Genomic DNA, 20,176 nt, shown 5'->3' on the forward strand with positions numbered 1-20,176 from the left:
CATTCAGTAATATTACAGCCCTCCAGTATCACCCATGCAAGACAACTGAACCCGTGGTTTCAATAAGAAAGACAGTGTGGAGATTACTCCATGATTCCACTTGTAGGGACTTGCTGGACAGTTTATCATCGGAGACATCTGAAGGGGGGTTGGCTGATCGTGTGTGGCGGATCGTGGCAGGTAAGCTTGTTGGGCCTGGAGGAAACACTCCTACTCCTCCTGGCCCACAAGTAGTGCAATAAAGGCCTGTTGATCCAAGCCTTCTCGCCTCCTCTTACGTGGCGAGAATCATGAACCCTGAGAATCCCGGCCCCCAGGAGTTAAAAATAAAAAAGCTGTTAAAATGGAGGCCTGCAGCCTCCAAAATAGATTTTACTGACCGTTAAAAATACCCCCATGGCTTTTGCACTGTTCTTTCACACACCAAATTGTAGAAAGATAGCAAGTGCTACTGGACATCTAAACATCTGATAAATCACCATGAAATGGCTCGGTTTCTGTCAATTGAGCTGCGAATAGTTTCTGTTACATGGCAGCAGTACACTAGCAAATCCATTGCATTAAAAAGTAACCAGAGTTGTTCCTCCAGCGAAGGGCAGCATTTAGCATTGCAATCATTGACTGCCAAGTCACACCATGCTGGAGTGGATTTATTCCCTCCACAGACTAGATAATCCTATAAATGTGTTTCCTATTTGATTGACAGTGAATCAGTCAGAAATTCAACTCGGGCAATCTCGGGGAGGAAATGCTTCACTTTTATTTATTTTGAAAAACACACCAAATGTGTTTTTTTTCTGGTGAATTATTTAATGGATACCTTTATATACAGGAGGCAAAACAAGGTATCAATCAAATACACTTGACAGCTTTCAGTATTAAACCAAACTGGGTCACTTTAAGGATATTTAGCTGTCTTTTTATATTAACTTAAAGTGTAACATATTACATATCTGGTTGCTGCATTTCTCAGCACTTTCAAGATCTGTGAACACAGCATCAGATAACGAAAGTATTAAGTAGATTATATTAGCAGACATTTTGCAGTAAAGGGACACAACACTGGAAATGTCTGGCACAATTAAATAAAGTTTCTGTAAAATATACAATTTTGTGTTGGAGATTAATTTGCACAATCCCCATGTACAAGAACACTGTGGTATAAGGAATGTCTGATGCTTGAGGGATTCCACTGAAGCTTTATGTGCAGGCTAATGTGATTCCTATATTTAAAAAGGGAGATAGAACAAGTCCGGGGAACTAAAGACCAATTAGCTTAACGTCGGTGGTAGGAAAGATAATGGAATCCTTACTCAAAGATGTAATAGAAAATCATCTAAAAACTGAAAATATTATAAGGAATAGTCAGCATGGATTTCAAAAGGGAAGGACATGCTTAGTGTCCAACCTTAGTGAATTCTTTGAAGAAGTAACAGAAAGGGTAGGCAAGGATAATGCAGTAGATGTAATATATTTGGATTTTCAAAAGGCCTTTGATAAGGTGCTGCATTGTAGACTCATGGCTAGCCAGCTGGCTATCCATTCTGCTATCCCTGACTCCACATGCTCTGACCTTAGTCATGAGTCTACCATGTGGTACCTTATTGAAAGCCTTTTGAAAGTCCATGTATATTACATGTACAGCATTACCCTTGTCTACCCTTTCTGTTACTTCTTCAAAGAATTCAATAAGATTGATCAAGCATGACCTTCCCTTTTGAAATCCATGCTGACTACTCTATTATTATTTCGGTTTCTAGATATTTTTCTATTACATCTTTGAGTAAAGATTCCATTATCTTTCCTACCACCAACGTTAAGCCAACTGGTCTACAGTTCTCCGAACTTGTTTTATCTTACTTTTTAAATAACATTAGCTGTCCACCAGTCCACTAGCACTATTCCTTTCTCTAATGAATTTTTATATATATATAATAGTGCCGCTGCTATCTCTTCCCTAACTTCTTTTAATATGCGTGGATACAATCCGTGCAGACCAGGTGTTTTATCCTTTCTGAGTTTGATTAATGTATCAACTATCTCCCCCCTTTCTATCTTAAATGTAGTGATATCTTTTTTGATCTCTTCTTCTAATGTCATGGCCACCTTGTTTGTCTCCCTGGTAAATACGGAAGCAAAGTGATTATTCAATATTTCTGCCATTTCGCTGTCATTGCCTGTGAGTTTATTTTGTGCATCCCTTAATGGCCCTGATTTTTCTTTTGTTATTTATGTGTCTGTAGAATACTTTACTATTTCTTTTTATATTCCTTGATAATTTAATCTCGTAGTTCCTCTTTGCTTTCCTAATTTTTTTTTTGATTTCTTTCCTAACCTCTTCATATTCCCTTTTATCATCCTCTCCTTTATTGTCTATATTTAGAGAATACTGTTTTCTTTAGTTTCAATTTTACCCTTATCTCTTTATTCATCCATAGTGTTTCATTATTGGCTGGTTTGTTCTTGCTTTTTAGCGGAATATATTTCTCCTGAACTCTACTGAATATTTCCCACTGCTGTTCTCTCTTTTTCTGTCAATTGTTTTTCAAGTTTACCTTCCCTAGTTCCGTTCTCATCCCCTCAAAATTAGCTTTTTCCCAGTCTATTACTTTGGTCTTTATCTTACTGTTTTCCCCGGACTCTCAGGTCCCACCATCCAGCTGAGCACTACCAAGATTCACATGGTCACGTTACAGAGGAGTCTCAGCCAATGACTGATATGGTTCATCAGATTCAAACACACGCGTGCTACTTCTGGGTAACTCCACAGCACTTTGAACCCGACAGCAGCACAGTAAGAGTAAATGAATACGCTATCCTAATTGATAAATAATACTCGCAAGTAGCTTCTCATGTAGGCCTTGAAATCACAGTATGAGATACTAAGGTACGAATGCTCAGAATGCAATTCCTAGTTTAGCAGAGGGGTTAACATGTTTATTTAAAATGGGTTAAAATGTCCATTGAACTAGGAAGAGGGAGGAATTTTACACAAACCAATTCAATCTTTGCGGGACAGCAATTTCAGAGTCCCAGTGTTCTGACTGACCCAGTGTTTTTGGGACAGTAATTTCAGAGTCCCAGTATTCTGACTGACCCAGTGTTTGTGGGACAGTAATTTCAGAGTCCCAGTATTCTGACTGACCCAGTGTTTGTGGGACAGTAATTTCAGGGTCCCAGTATTCTGACTGACCCAGTGTTTGTGGGACAGTAATTTCAGAGTCCCAGTATTCTGACTGACCCAGTGTTTGTGGGACAGTAATTTCAGAGTCCCAGTATTCTGACTGACCCAGTGTTTGTGGGACAGTAATTTCAGAGTCCCAGTATTCTGACTGACCCAGTGTTTGTGAGACAGTAATTTCAGGGTCCCAGTATTCTGACTGACCCAGTGTTTGTGGGACAGTAATTTCAGGGTCCCAGTATTCTGACTGACCCAGTGTTTGTGAGACAGTAATTTCAGGGTCCGAGTGTTCTGACTGACCCAGTGTTTGTGGGACAGTAATTTCAGGGTCCCAGTATTCTGACTGACTGATTCACTATTCTGTTGCTGAGAAACACAGTTGATAGCATTCCATTATTTCTAACTCTCAGCAGGATTTACTGCATCTCATTCCTGTGGGTAGCTAACAGTAAGATGCATTAGTGCAGTTAAATAGTGATTCCCTTTGCAAGCCATAATTTTGTTTTAAAATTGTGCAGCACAGAAATGGAGCTTAAGCTGGGCATTTCGATGTCGATCTGACCTTGTATACACCCGAGGGAAAAGGAGCGATATTGGAATTGGCATTTCTCTGAAACACCAGGACCAATGACTCAGATCGCTGACCTATAACAACGTTTCAGGACAACCTTTCACATATTTTGCATGAGGTTAAGGATGCACTTACACCATATAACTGCCACCTCACACTGATGCTGCAGTAACGGTGCAAATGCAGCCTCAATCCAGTGTCAGGACTCGATCTGACTCCGAAGCAAAGCCGAGTGAGAATTCCTCTTCCACGGGAATCTCATTCGCGATTCGCTTTGGAGGCAAGTTAGGGCTTTAGTGACCGATTGACAACAGGCAAGTTTAGCACTGGCGCAAAGCCAGAAGCACTTCACCCTGTCGCTAAAGTTGCTGTCGTTGCTCCTTATGTTGCGGTTTTCTCTGTCTCCAGTCTCCCTTAGACCTGTGGCTGGGAGAGCAAGTTAAGCGACCTTATCTCAGCCTATGACCAACGTCGCACTTAAGCAGCCATGAGTGGGTTTCAGCTCTCCGTCCCTACTTGGCCCTCACTTGGCGCCTGGTAGCACAGCTGGGACTGATGACTCAGAACTCAGAGTGGGGCCTCAAACTTAACCCTTTCCACCCTGTAGCTGTACTGCTATTACTGCTCCAAGATATACTGCCACTACACTGCCAGAATATTTATTTAAATATACGGGGCAATTTTGCATGTCTATGCTGCCAACAGGGAGCTTTGCCATCTGTAATTCTGGCACACATGATTTGCTCAACAAACCTGCAATTTGTGATGTCAGCCAATAAGATTCCCTGCCAGTAGAACAAAGTCGGACAAACAGCCCATTAGAATAAAAAAAAGAAAGTAATTGCATTGATATAGCACCTTCCACATCCTCAGGATGGCCCAAAACACTTCCCAGCCAGCTAATGACTTTTGAAGTGTAGTCACTGATATAATGTAGGAAACGCAGCAGCTAATTTGCACACAGCGAGGTCCTACAAACAGCACTGAGATAATGACCAGATAATCTGTTTTAGTGATGTTGGTTGAGGGATAAATATTGGCCAGGACACCAGGCAGAACTCCTCTGCTCTTCTTTGGAAGAGTGCCATGGGATCTTTCACGTCCACCTGAGAGGGCAGACAGGACCTCGGTTTAATGTCTCATCTGAAATACGGCATCTCTGACAGTGCAGCACTCCCCCTGTATTACGCTGGAGTGTCAGTCTGGATTATGTGCTCCAGTGTCTGGAGCGGGGCTTAAACCCACAACCTTCTGACTCAGAGGTGAGAGTGCTACCAACTGAGCCAAGTCATAAGCTGCACGCTTTTACAGGGTCAGGAACATTACACTGCGTAAAACACAGGGCTAGATTTTAGCCTTCACCGCCAGGCGGTAAACTCAGCGTTACAAATTGAAGTCAACGGAAAGGAAAATCGAACGTGTATAATGGACGGCCAATCCACAAAGCCGAGTTTATCGCGCAGCAGTGAAAACTAAAATCTACGCCCGCCATGTTTATTCTTCAGTTAAGATGCAGATGTCACTTTAAGGCTCAAAGTCTAATTGCTGTCAACGAAACACTGGGTGAATTCGTACAAGTCACTTAAGAAACTTTTGACATTCTGTGTGGTATGTTGTATTCTTTACAAGTTCTTCTGTGTCATTAAAATGTTTTTTACAATATACTTCAGTGTCATTTTGAAATATGAGAAGAAATTTGAGCGTTGAAACGTGACATGTGACAGAGATGCGTGACAGACAGAAAATACATGCCAGACATTCCAGGGCAGGTTTTCCTCAGGAATTACACCAGTCTCTCAGTGTAACTGCAGTGGGTGGGGGCAGATAATTGGGTGGGGGGTCTGTTCCTTCAGCTACATGTGGCCTGATGCCTCTTTGGGGATTTTTCTTTGGAAGCGACGCAGACCACTTAAAACATTTAAAAAAAAATTATTCTCAGGATGTGAGTGTCGCTGACAAGGCCGGCTTTTACTGCCCATCCCTTAGCAACCTTGGCGTCCTAATTGGCGTCCCTGAGCTGAGCTTCCAACCCATATCTGCTCCATCACCAAGACTGCCTACTTCCATCTCCGTAACATTGCCCGTCTCTGCCCCTGCCTCAGCTCATCTGCTGCTGAAACCCTCATCCATGCCTTTGTTACTTCTACACTCGACTATTCCAATGCTCTCCTGGCCAGCTTCATACCTTGCACCCTCTGTAAACTTGACCTCATCCAAAACTCTGCTGCCCATATTCTAACTCGCATCAAGTCCCGTTCAACCGTCACCCCCGTACTCGCTGACCTACATTGACTCCCGGTCCGGCAACGTCTCAATTTTAAAATTCTCATCCTTCTTTTTAAATCCCTCCATGGCCTCGCCCCTCCCTATCTCTGTAACCTCCTCCAGCCCAACAACTCTCCAAGATCTCTGGGCTCCTCCAATTCTGGCCTCCTTCGCATCCCCGATTTTTAATCACTCCACCTTTGGCGGCCGTGCTTTCAGCTGCCTAGGCCCTAAGCTCTGGAATTCCCTCCCTAAACCTCTCCACCTCTCTACCTCTCTCTCCTCCTTTAAGACGCTCCTTAAAACCTACCTCTTTGACCAAGCTTTTGGTCACCTGTCCTAATATCTCCTTCTTTGGCTCGGTGTCAAGTTTTTTTTGATAATCACTCCTGTGAAGCGCGTTGTGACGTTTTATGATGTTAAAGGTGCTATATAAATGCAAGTTGTTGTTGTTGTAGATCACTACAACATTTGCTGTTTCACTAACCACATTATCATACCAGAGAACTATGCAATGTTCATGAAAGATCAATCTCAACCTAAGGTTGTTGTGGTCCCGAGAAGGTGGTGATGGGCCTTCTTGAGTAGCAGTTTGATACAATTCAGTGGCTTTCTAGGACACTTCAGGGGACATTTAAGAGGTAACCTGCATTGGTGTGATACTGTAGTCATATGGAGGCCAGACTGGCTAAGGAAGACAGGTTTCCTTCTCTAAAGGGTATCAGTGAACCAGTTGGGTTTTTACCACAATCCGACAGCTTCACGGTAACTTTATTGATACCAACTTTAAAAAAAAAATTGGATTCAAATTCTCAAACTGCCATGGTGGGAGTATGGGTGGGCATATTCAGGTGACGTGTTAATGATATTTCCTAGCATCAATGCCACGGCAATGCTGAACACTAGGACAACAACAACCTACACTGATATAGCGCCTTTAACATAGTAAAACGTCCCAAGTTGCTTTACAGGAGCGTAATCAGACGAAGATCGACACCGAGCCAAAGGAGGAGACATTAGGACAGGTGACCAAATGTTTGGTCAAAGAGGTACGTTTCAAGGAGCGTCTTAAAGGAGGAGAGGTGGAGAGGCGGAGAGGTTTAAGGAGGGAATTCCAGAGCTTAGGGCCTAGGCAGCTGAAGGCACGGTCACCAGTGGTGGGCAAAGGAAATCGGGGATGCACAAGAGGCAAGAATTGGAGGAGCGCAGAGATCTCGGAGGGCTGTAGGAAGTAACAGAGATAGGGAGGGGCAATGCCATAGAGGGATTTGAAAACAAGGATGAGAATTTTAAATTTGCAGCATTGCTGGACCGGGAGCCAATGTAGGTCAGCGAGCACAGGGGTGATGGGTGAATGAGACTTGGTGCAAGTGAGGACAGTTGGTACACTCCTGGCATCCAGTGTTGATATAGCTAGAGAGGCCTGTGCCGCACCAAAGGAAGATAATTAATCGTAGGGTAAGCCATTATATTCTTTCGGCCCAGAAATTGTGAACATTTAAAGAAAAAAAAACATGTATTCTTCAGCTGTCCCAGAGGCGGCCGGTCTGAAGCCTCCAGCAGTGATCTCCCTTCCTAGAGATGGGCAGGAATACAGTCTAATCTATGCTAATAAGACTGACACCCGGAAATCAGGCAGGGCTGTGGGGTGAACCAAAGCCCTGTCCTGCCAAAGTTACACTGGCATTTTGCCCAAGAGGAAGCCCCCATTCACTGGTTTTAAAATCTTTTTCCATAACTATTTTAGACAAACAAGCACATCTGTACATGTGGTCATTTAGAATCACAATGGGGGCAATTTTGGCGACAGTGTAAAACGGGAGATATCGGATCAGCAGCCCGTTATACATTTTGCCTGATTTTCGTTCCCATTGAAGTCAAAGTACTTCATTGACTGTAAAGCACTTTGGGACGTCCTGAGGTCATGGAAGGCGCTAAATAAATGCAAGTCCTTTCGTTTCTTTAATGGAAATGGAAATCGGAGAGGTGTACAACAGGCGACTGATCCGATATCATCCGTTTTACACTATCGCCCAAAGTTAAAATTACCTCCAGTGAGTCAGAATTAAATCTCCTATTGGCACACTCTAATTTTTTTTAACACCTGCCAAATTCTTAGCGTGTCTTGTACATTTGAAAGTTTTTCTTGGATCTGTCACTTTCATCAATCACCTTCCTGTGGATATAATGCAGACAATAATAGGACTGTCAGCTTTTGAACATATTTCATTTACTATCCTACTGACTGGGTGATGGTTTTCTTTTTTCCTGGAGAATCACACGTGTTCCCTGAATAACTGGTTTCCGCAGGAAACAAAAATGCTGCACTATCGAATGTTTGGTTGTTAAAGACGCTTGATTGAAAAATAATTAATGCTCTGTTTGGCTTTTTTTTTGCTGCGTTCGGGGAATTGAAGTGTGGCAACATACAATTATTGCTCTTTGTTTTGCTGATTCAATATAAGGACACGAGATTAAATATACCACTAATTACAGGTTATCATGATAGGCAAATTCTCATGAATTTGTTAGGAAGGACTACAATTTCCACAAGGACATTTAACTACATTTAACAAATCTTATATGGTATTAAACTGAACTCCGCTATTACGGATAGTTCTTGGTTCTGTTGAGTTTGCTATGACACAAGTCTCTAGCTTGACTTAATGCCACCATTTGCCATGGTATGTCTAGTTTATAGGAGTGAGGATTGTGTTCACCTGGTACGCAAGTGCTGCCAATTTAAACTCTTTTCAAAAACTACTCTGCTCCTGTCTCCTGCATTCATTTTTTAAAAGCAATTATTACCTTACCTGGTGAATCTCATATTCAACTTTGAATATATATGTATGGAAAATTAAAACACCACACGGAGAGGAACAGGCCTCTGGAGTTGGAATGCTTTCTCGACACCTGTCTGGAAAAATGTACTCGGGATCTATGCAAATAATTTTATGTTTTTACAGCGGTACAAAGCAAGCTTTCATACAGCCAAATTGATTCATAAAAAACCGCATCTCGAGGCACAGCCAGACACAATGATTCAGTGGCCTCACGCTTAAAAAAGAAATGATAGAATTGGCCCAGTATTTCTTACTCACATCTGGTTGTCAAACTCAGTTAATAGAGCTGTCTGATCACTCACATCTCCATCAACACCCTTCTACATGATATATTTGGTGCTGAAACAGCAAAAATGGAAATGTATTTTGAAGTCTCGACACTGAGGGGTGATTTTCTTGGCGCCAGACGATCGTGTATAGGTGTCTGGACTTACTGCAAAAAGTCTAGTGCTCTGTTAGATTCTTGAGAGAGAGAGACCAAGGACAGTTTGTTTTCAGTCCCAATATAAAGAAGAGTTTTTAAGGAAATGGCATGATTCCCGGGGTAGCCACAAATTCTTAAAGCCAAAGGGGCTACATTATGAGGACAGGTGGCATTGACTGGGCTTGTATTCCCTCGAGTATAGAAAATTAAGGGGTGATCTAATCGAGGTGTTTAAATTGATTAAAGGATAGACAGGGGTCTATTGGCTTTTGGTAGGGTATTGGTAGGGTAGACAGAGAGAAACTAGTTCCTCTGGTCAGGGAGTCCAGAACAAGGGGGCATAACCTTAAAATTAGAGCTGGGCCGTTCAAGGGTGATGTCAGGAAGCTCTTCTTCACACAAAGAGCATTGGAAATCTGGAACTCTCTCTCCCAAAAAGCTGTTGAGGCTAGGTCAATTGAAAATTTCAAAGCTGAAATTGATAGATTTTTGTTAGGCAAGGGTATTAAGGGTTACGGAACCATGGCGGGTAAATGGAGTTAAGATACAGATCAGCCATAATCTAACTGAATGGCGCAACAGGCTCGAGGGGTTGAATGGCCTACTCTTGTTCCTATGTTCCGAAATAAAATGCTTCTGAAAGACCATTGTTTTTTTGTTTTGCTCATCTGACTTGAGCATGGAACACTAATTGCACAATGCACTGTTAATGCTCGTGATGTGATTTATTCTGTATTGTGGAAAGTGAAGTATAATTTTGAAGGCCCCATTAAATTGTAAGTAATATGTTCAAATGATGCCATTAAAAAAAAGAGACAAAAGACATACAAAATAGAAGAACGATGCCTGGGTGGTGTTGCAGTGAATGAACACCACTGGTATAAAGAGCAGGTCCACAGTTGGGACAATCATATCACAGTACAGCTCAGAACAGCCTCTTCTCAACCCATAAACAAAGAGAAATGAACCATCGCGGAAATACATTCCTTGAATTGTTGGTGTGTGTCTCGAAGAATAAAGTGGTAAACAGATGGGGTGTCTCAGAGCCCCGATGTGCTGGGCACTGACCAGCGGACCATGGGAATGTGTTCTCGGTTCCTGACACAGTAAGATATAAATTTCAGTTGCACCACCATGGCCAGGTGTCAACCAGAGGCCAGATTTATAGGGCATCAATCCTATCAGTCTTTCTCTTCCTGTTACTGATGTTCCATTAAAGGACCTTTCTACGATCTATCAAAAGCTTAGAACATTCAGTTATCAGCAGGGGTTGGGATTGGAACAGCCTTGTTCTGGAACATAGCCATTAGGAATGAATGTCTTTTGGAAGTGAGTTTGGCTTCACTACATTCAATCTACAAATCCAATCCTGATCCTGAAGACCATTACATGAATGCCCTGAGAACGGGAAAGAACTTTGCTTCATTACGGTACGAGAGTGGTTATGTTACTAGACTAGTAATCCAGAAGCCTAGATTAATAATCCAGAATCATGAGCTCAAATCCTGCCACGGCAGCTGGGGAATTTAAATTCAATTAATTAAATAAAATCTGGAAATAAAAAAAAACTAGCATCAGCAATGGCGGCCATAAAACTACCGGATTGTCATAAAAACCCATCTGGTTCACTAATGCCCTTTATGGAAGAAAACCTGCTGTCCTTACCAGGTTTGGCCTATATGTGACTCCAGACCCACAGCAATGTGGTTGATTCTTAATCGCCCTCTGAAATGGCCTAGCAAACCACTCAGTTGTACAATCTCGCTACGAAAGGTCATAATAAGAATAAAACCAGAAGGACCACCCGGCATTGGACCACGAGGCACCGGACACGACAAAGGCAAACCAAACCCAGTCAAACCTGCAAAGTCCTTCTCACTAACATCTGGGGACTTGTGCCAAAATTGGGAGAGCTATCCAACAGACTAGTCAAGCAACAGCCTGACATAGCCATACTCACAGAATCATAACTTTCATCCAACGTCCCAGACTCCTCCATCACCATCCCTGGGTATGTCCTATTCCACCGGCAGGACAAACCCACCAGAGGTGGCGGTACAGTGGTATGCAGTCAGGAGGGAGTGGCCCTGGGAGCCCACAACATTGACTCTGGACCCCATGAAATCTCATGGCATCAGGTCAAACATGGGCAAGGAAACCTCCTGCTGATTACTACCTACCACCCTCCCTCAGCTGATGAATCAGTCCTCCTCTATGTTGAGCACCACTTGGAGGAAGTACTGAGGGTAGCAAGGCCACAGAATGTACTCTGGGTGGGGGACTTCAATGTCCATCACCAAGGGTGGCTTGGTAGCAACACTACTGGCCAAGTCCTGAAGGACATAGTTGTCAGACTGGGCCTGCGGCAGGTGATGAGCGAACCTAACACGAGGGAAAAACCTACTTGACCTCGTCCTCACCAATCGACCTGTCGCAGATGCATCTGTCCACGACAGTATTGGTAGGAATGACCACCGCACAGTCCTCGTGGAGACGAAGTCCCGTCTTCACACTGAGGGCACCATCCAACGTGTTGTGTGGCACTACCACCATGCTAAATGGGATAGATTCAGAACAGATCTAGCAGCTCAAAACTGGGCATCCATGAGGTGCTGTGGGCCATCAGCAGCAGCAGAATTGTATTCCAGCACAATCTGTAACCTCATGGCCCGGCATATTCCTCACTCTACCATTACCAACAAGCCAGGGCATCAACCCTGGTTCAATGAGGAGTGTAGAAGAGCATGTCAGGAGCAGCACCAAGCGTACCTAAAAATGAGGTTCCAACCTGGTGAAGCTACAACACAGGACTAAACAGCAGAAGCAATATACTATAGACAGAGCTAATCAATTCCACAACCAATGGATCAGATCAAAACTCTGGAATCCTGCCACATCCAGTCGTGAATGGTGGTGGACAATTAAACAACTAACGGGAGGAGGAGGCTCTGTAAACATTCCCATCCTCAATGATGGCGGAGTGAACACGTGAGTGCAAAAGACAAGGCTGAAGCATTTGCAAACATCTTCAGCCAGAAGTGCCGAGTGAATGATTCATCTCGGCCTCCTCCTGATATCCCCACCATCACAGAAGCCAGACTTCAGCCAATTCGATTCACTCCACGTGATATCAAGAAACGGCTGAGTGCACTGGATACAGCAAAGGCTATGGGCCCTGACAACATCACAGCTGTCGTGCTGAAGACTTGTGCTCCAGAACTAGCCGTGCCACTAGCCAAATTGTTCTGGTACCCTACAGCATTGGCATCTACCCGACAATGTGGAAAATTGCCCAGGCATGTCCTGTCCTCAAAAAGCAGGACAAATCCAATTTAGCCAATTACCGCCCCATCAGTCTACTCTCAATCATCAGCAAAGTGATGGAAGGTGTCATCAACAGTTCTATCAAGCGGCACTTACTCACCAATAACTTGCTCACCGATGCTCAGTTTGGGTTCCGCTAGGACCACTCGGCTCCAGACCTCATTACAGCCTTGGTCCAAAAATGGACAAAAGAGCTGAATTCCACAGGTGAGGTGAGAGTGACTGCCCTTGACATCAAGGCAGCATTTGACCGAGTGTGGCACCAAGGAGCCGTAGTAAAATTGAAGTCAATGGGAATCAGGGGGAAAACTCTCCAGTGGCTGGAGTCATACCTATCACAAAGGAAGATGGTAGTGGTTGTTGGAGGCCAATCATCTCAGCCCCAGGACACTGCTGCAGGAGTTCCTCAGGGCAGTGTCCTAGGCCCAACCATCTTCAGCTGCGTCATCAATGACCTTCCCTCCATCATAAGGTCAGAAATGGGGATGTTCGCTGAAGATTGCACAGTGTTCAGTTCCATTCGCAACCCCTCAGATAACGAAGCAGTCTGTGCCCACATGCAGCAAGACCTGGACAACATCCAGGCTCAGGCTGATAAGTGGCAAGTAACATTCGTGCCCGACAAGTGCCAGGCAATGACCATCTCCAACAAGAGAGAGTCTAACCACCTCCCCCTGACCTTCAACGGCATTACCATTGCCGAATCCCCCACCATCAACATCCTGGGGGTCACCATTGACCAGAAACTTAACTGGACCAGCCAAATAAATACTGTGGCTCCAAGAGCAGGTCAGAGGCTGGGTATTCTGTGGCAAATGACTCACCTCCTGACTCCCCAAAGCCTTGGGTGAGTGCAGCTCCAACAACACTCAAGAAGCCCGACACCATCCAGGACAAAGCAGCCCGCTTGATTGACACCCTATCCACCACCCTAAACATTCACTCCCTTCACCACCGGCGCACTGTGGCTGCAGTGTGTACCATCCACAGGATGCACTGCAGCAACTCACCAAGGCTTCTTCGACAGCACCTCCCAAACCCGCGACCTCTACCACCTAGAAGGACAAGGGCAGCAGACACATGGAACAACACCACCTGCACGTTCCCCTCCAAGTAACATACCATCCCGACTTGGAAATATATCACTGTTCCTTCATCGTCGCTGGGTCAAAACCCTGGAACTCCCTTCCTAACAGCGCTGTGGGAGAACCTTCACCACACGGACTGCAGCGGTTCAAGGCGGCGGCTCACCACCACCTTCTCAAGGGCAATTAGGGATGGGCAATAAATGCTAGCCTTGCCATTGATGCCCACATCCCATGAACGAATAAAAAAAAAGTTTATACCCCTAAGGGGCACGAGCTCTACTTGCCAAAAAAAGCAGCCATGGACGACAAAAGAGGTAAGGGACAACATAAAATTAAAAGAAAAATGAATTAAAAAAAATACCACTGGGCAATATGAATGGGTCCTCAATTGGTCACCAACAGCATCCTGTAAACCTGAAGGTAGGGCTTTATGAAATGAGTCAACTCAGGTCCCTTGGGTCCAGAACCTGGTTTCGAGCTCGCCCCCTCGTAGCAATTCCACAGCAATCCATGGAAACAATTACCCAACAATTAGAATTCAATTAATGAACGACACCAAGTAATGTTTAACCTCGAAATGTGCAGCTGAAGAGATGGAAGCTGTACCCCAAGTGCCGGTTATACCCTCAAGAAGGGAGAGTAAAAATCTGATTTGAAGAATTTACTTAAATTTATGAATAAGATTAACATAATTTAGTAATTTTGTTGATAACTCTTATCCTGCACCCCTCCAGTGTAGTGGAATTTTCTGAAGTGTTGCCCAAAAAGCAGCAAAAATAAATGTACAGAATGCTGAAAAAGGTGATCTTTTAGCTGTATTTTTATTACCAAATCAGTTATTTGTAAGCAATAAAAAGCTATTGGATGCACAGAAGCTGCAATAAACATATATTATGTTATTCCAGTGATTTACGCTGTCAGGAATGATGTGCAGAGAATAGTTTTTAGAAGCCTTACCTTCCTCATTGATGTGCCGCCTTGTCTGTCAATGCCAGCACTTGTATACCTGTGTAAAAACAGATAACAGTGTCCTTGTAGAGCATTATATTCAGGTGAGCACAGATCTGTTCAATTGTATTTTCAATTGAAGGAATGTAATGTTAACTGAATTGCAGATGACATTTTCATTGCTTTGATGTATTGTCAACTGCTTCAAGTTTATTTCATAAAAATGATTGATGTTGTAGGTCCATGTTGTTTTTACCCCCAAAGAATAAGGCAGTCGTGACTTGATTTGATCATGTTTGTGAAAAGAAGCTAAACTACCCAAAGAAATAATTTTTAAAAAGGTTGTCAAAAGTATTCGGCCTTTATAAAGCCCATATTGAAAATTTAGTAGGGATGTTGCAAGGTAGAGTCAAAGAATTTGCCAATCTGTTCAGCCATCGCTGTGGCAACTATTAGTCTGTTAAGAACCAGTAGGGTTTTCAAACAAAATCCCTTTTCCTTGTTAGGATGTGATCGAACCAGTGCTGAGAAACATGAAATGTTGGCTGACTGACTTCTGTCTCTCAGCAGATGCTGCTTGACCTGCTGAGTACTTCCAGCTTTTTCTGTTTTTGTCCCCGTTTCCACTGCTAATATCGAACCAGGATTTCGCACATTTGGGGTTAACTTCCTTCAAGGTTAACTTCTTTCAAGCTGCAGCCCCTCACAATTTCACCGTAAACACCAACCAGTTGGTATAAAAGTCTGGGGCCCAGATGCAAAAATAATAATTTAAACATATTCCTTTCTGAAATGTCAGTGAGCTTAACCGATGACGACCTCTTTAACAAATCCAAATGATACACATCTGCAAAGCTCCAGTGAGTACAGCCACTGTCTGAACCCCAAGAAAAGATTTCTGCTTTGCCATCACGATCAGATATTTGCTGTTTTTTGTGATAAAATCGTCTGCTGTGACAGCCTGTCAGATTAATACAATAAAAGCCGACCATCCCTCACTATTCATCATGAAAATAGAAAACAAGAAACCAAACTCACAAGAGGTAAGTGATCACAATGTTTTTGTATATTATAAAGAGCAAGTGTATGTCATACAGTGGAGATATCATTGTCATAAATTATTTTGAGCTTTGCTTTTGCACTGTGAGGGTAAATTTTCCAAATGTGCGCTCCCAGTGTGGAACTCTGGCCACCAAGGGCTCATCACAGTATCACAGAATTGTACAGCACAGAAGGAGGCCATTCAGCCCATTGTGCCTGTGCTGGCTCTTTGAAAGAACAATCCAATTAGTCCCACTCACCTGCTCTTACCCCATAGCCCTGCAAATTTTTTCAGACGAGTATTTATCCAATCGCCATTTTTAAAGTTACTATTGAACCTGCTTCCAGCACCCTTTCAGGCAATGCATTCCAGATGATAACAACTCACTGCGTAAAAGAATGTCTCCACATCTCCCCCCTGATTCTTTTGCCAATTATCTTAAATCTGTAGAATCATAGAAAATTTACGGCACTGAAGAAGGCCATTCAGCCCATTGTGTCCGCGCGGGCTGAGAAATGAGCCACCCAGCCTAATCCCACTTTCCCGCATTTGGTCCGTAGCCCTGCAGGTCACGGCTCTTCAGGTGCATATCCAGGTATTTTTTTAAATGAGTTGAGGGTTTCTGTCTCTACCACCCTCTCAGGCAGTGAGTTCCAGACCCCCACCACCCTCTGGGTGAAAAATTCTTTCCTCATTTCTGCTCTAATCCTTCTACCAATCACTTTAAATCTATGCCCCCTGGTTATTGACCCCTCCGCTAAGGGAAATAGGTCCTTCCTATTCAATCTATCTAGGCCCCTTGTAATTTTGTACACCTCAATCAAATCACCCCTCAGCCTCCTCTGTTCCAATCTGTCATCAAAGCTAAAATTCTCCAGTCCTGGCAACATCCTCGTAAATCTCATCTGTACCCTCTCTAGTGCAATTACATTCTTCCTGTAATGTGGAGACCAGAACTGTGTGCAGTACTCAAGCTGTGGCCTAACTAGTGTTTTATACAGTTCCAGCATAACATCCCTGCTTGTATATTCTATACCTTGGCTAATAAAGGAAAGCATTCCATATGCCTTCTTAACCACCTTATCTACCTGTCCTGCTACCTTCAGGGATCTGTGGACATGGACTCCAAGGTCCCTCATTTCCTCTTCACCTCTCAGTATCCTCCCATTTATTGTGTACTCCCTTGCCTTGTTTGCTCTCCCCAAATGCATTACCTCACACTTCTCCGGATTGAACTCCATTTGCCACTTTTCTACTCACCTGACCAGTCCATTGATATCTTCCTGCAGTCTACAGCTTTCTTCCTCACTATCAACCACATGGCCTAGCTTTGTGTCATCTGCAAATTTCTTAATCATGCCCCCTACGTTTAAGTCCAAATCGTTAATGTACACAACAAAAAGCAAAGGACATAGTACCGAGCCCTGCGGCACCCCCTGGAAACAGCCTTCCAGTCGCAAAAACTCCTGTCGACCGTTACCCTTTGCTTCCTCCACTGAGCCAATTTTGGATCCAATTTGCCACATTCCCTTGGATCCCATGGGTCTTTACTTTTTTGACCAATCTGCCATGTGGGACCTTGTCAAAAGCCTTGCTAAAATCCATGTAGACTACATCAATTGCGCGACCCTCATCGATCCTCCTTGTCACCTCCTCGAAAAATTCAATCAAGTTACTCAGACACGACCTCCCCATAACAAATCCATGCTGACTGTCCTTGATTAGTCTGTGCCTTTCTAAGTGACAATTTATCCTGTCCCTCAGAATTGATTCCAATAATTTGCCCACCACTGAGGTTAGACTAACTGGCCTCTAATTACTAGGTCTATCCTTCGCTCCCTTTTTAAACAACGATACAACGTTAGCAGTCCTCCAATCCTCTGGCACTACGCCTGTATCCAGTGAAGTTTGGAAAATGATTGTTAAAGCCTCCGCTGTTTCCTCCCTGGTTTCATTTAACAGCCTGTGTCCTCTGGTTACTGACCCTTCTGCCACTGGAAACAGTTTCTCCCGATCTACTCTAACAAAACCCTCCATAATTTTGAACACATCAATTAAATCTCCCTTAACCTTCTCTGCTGTAAGAAGAACTATCCCAGCTTTTTTAGACTCAGCACATAATTGAAGTCCCTGATCCCTGGTACCGTTCTAGTAAATCTCCTCTGCACCCTCTTCAAGGCCTTGACATCCTTCCTAAAGTGTGGTGACCAGAATTGGACACAATACTCTAGTTAAGGCCTAACCAGTGATTTATAAAGGTATAGCATAACTTCCTTGCTTTTGTACTCTATGCCTCTATTTATAAATCCCAGGATTCCATATGATTTTTTAACAGCCATCTCAACATGTCCTGCCACCTTCAAAGATGAGTGGATACCTCTCTAGTTTCGCTCCTGAGAGCAACTTGCAGAATAAAGTGCAGAGTAACAGACGTAAAAAAAACGTTTATTAGAGAGCAACATATTACCCCATTGGAGTGTAATGCTATTAAAGAAAAATTGGCCGAGAAATTATGCTCTGAAATACCAGCTTACAAACATTCAAAGCGGTCGTCTAAAATTCCTCTCTCTCTGTTGCTTAAGCAGGAGTGCGAATCCTGGTTAATAGCAGTGGCTTAACAGCCCCGCTAAAGGAGCAGGGAGAGAAAAATTTAAGGTGAAAGGCATAAAAAAAAATGCTGATTTTGGAAATCCGAAACAAAAAAAACAGAAAATGCTGGAACCTCTCGGCAGGTCAGTCAAGTTGACGTTTCAGAAAAGATGCTTGCAGGGAAAAAAAATCCATAAATAAAGGAAGCCTGGCCTTAAACGAAGGGACGTACTGAAAAGGGTGATAATGCGCTAAATATAATTCACTCGTAGATCAATGGTCTGTGACACAAAACGAACCAACTGATGAGTTAGGCTGTAGCAATGACACTGGAAGATGGTTTGCTCTCCTTCAAATTTGCCTCAGCAGTTTGATAAGATCCCACCGTTCCCAAACCCATTACAAAAGCACTTCAGCAAATCAATATCCAATTTCATGTAGAATTTTACTGGTTGGAAGGGACAAATGTTAAGTAAAATACAGACGTACAATAGGTGAAAGTCAGAACTATGGAACTGTTTCAGATCCTTATTATTTGCTGCAGATTTTGCCCAATCAGAGCCAAATGTCTTCTACTTGACATTACAATGTAATAAACTTTCCCTAATTCCAATTTTCCCTTAGGCTGGATTTGGAGATGTGTCTTGCATCTAGCACTGTTTTACTGAAATCTGCCTCCTTTAGATTCCCATTATAATATATTTCTCCGAGCCTGTAAAATATAAAGGGGAGATTTCTTTTGTGATTTGAAAGTGAAATCAAGTGCAATCGTGCCTGAATTTAAAACCCTTGCGATCATGTCGGCTGCAGGCACAGAGTAGCGCTAAAGCCACTAGGAGACCGTATAGAAATGTAAGGGCTACATTTCGGAAGGATGCTCCCAGGGTAAGGCCTCACCCGTCAAGAGCACATGTCGGGAAATCATAGCACCACTCCCCCTGACTGTCCACCCGTAATGGGTGGAAAATGGTGGGGGATGTACCCGTGGTTTGCTGATACCTGCTCTGAGTAAGCGAGTCTCCGCGCCAGGCTTGTGCTTTGGACAATTGGCTCTCTCGCCGGTGCCACTCCTCTTTGCCCTCAGATCCACTTTGGGAGTCGGCGTATGTGAGGACAGGCTCCAGGGAATTATTGGGAATTCTGCTTGAAAGTGTAATTTCATGAAGCTGCCTATCAATTTACAAAAAAAAAGTATGTGCAATGGTGGCAGTAATCCTGTCTTAACGCAAACAATTTCTAGTCCAATTTCTTTTTGCAGGCATAATGTGGCTCTCCATAGTGACATGGCTAAGGTACAGAACTCAGCTGTTTGGAGAATCACGCCAGAATACCATGACTCCACAGCACCTCGCACTGCAGTGTAGCAGGGCCACTAATTTACAGTGACTGAATCAGTCAAATTCCATTTTTAGTTTGGGATTTTTGCCTGTGTTTTGGGGATCACATCCCGCTAATTAGTCTGTTTATAATTAGGCCCACTGGTTCAAAGTGACTGAATAAGTCATGCTTTTACTACATGGGATCACGAGATTTTCACCTTATATGCAACAAATCCCACATTTATATTGCACTGCGGATGGAGAGGTTAACGAATCCATTTAAAATATTTAAATTAAGTTGCGGACTTTACCTGAAAATCTTATTTTCAAAAAATTTTGGATTTTGATTTTTGGAGGCTTATTGATCTAAATTATATCAACAGTGCGTGCTACTTATAGATAACTTGAAAATTTTATATTTACACTGAACAAGGGGCCAAGATACCAATCTTGATTGAGTCCCTGCAATGCCACTTGGCCCAATCTGGATTCAGTCCGAGATTCCCCCTCTAACTGCCTGCAGGAGTGAGGGAGCACGGAGTAGCAGCTATCGACGGAGTCTGGTTTCGACAGAGTCTATAA

At 43.3% G+C, this 20,176-nt stretch overlaps 1 protein-coding gene across 9 annotated transcripts in view; it reads right to left on the reverse strand.

Annotated features, from left to right (window-relative positions):
• si:ch211-26b3.4 (connector enhancer of kinase suppressor of ras 2) overlaps positions 1 to 20,176 on the reverse strand; it is a 648,212-nt gene that overhangs the window by 100,893 nt on the left and 527,143 nt on the right. For 6 of the 9 annotated variants that reach the window (XM_067996824.1, XM_067996823.1, XM_067996828.1 and 3 more), the window contains one exon: positions 14,654 to 14,702. The exons of the other annotated variants lie outside the window; for them this stretch is intronic. In XM_067996824.1, coding sequence (XP_067852925.1) covers positions 14,654 to 14,702 — 49 coding nt within the window. The remainder of the gene's footprint in view (positions 1 to 14,653; positions 14,703 to 20,176) is intronic. 9 annotated transcript variants of the gene reach the window in all.

Source organism: Heptranchias perlo, chromosome 15 (genome assembly GCF_035084215.1).
Source record: "Heptranchias perlo isolate sHepPer1 chromosome 15, sHepPer1.hap1, whole genome shotgun sequence".
Taxonomy (NCBI): Eukaryota; Metazoa; Chordata; class Chondrichthyes; order Hexanchiformes; family Hexanchidae; genus Heptranchias; species Heptranchias perlo.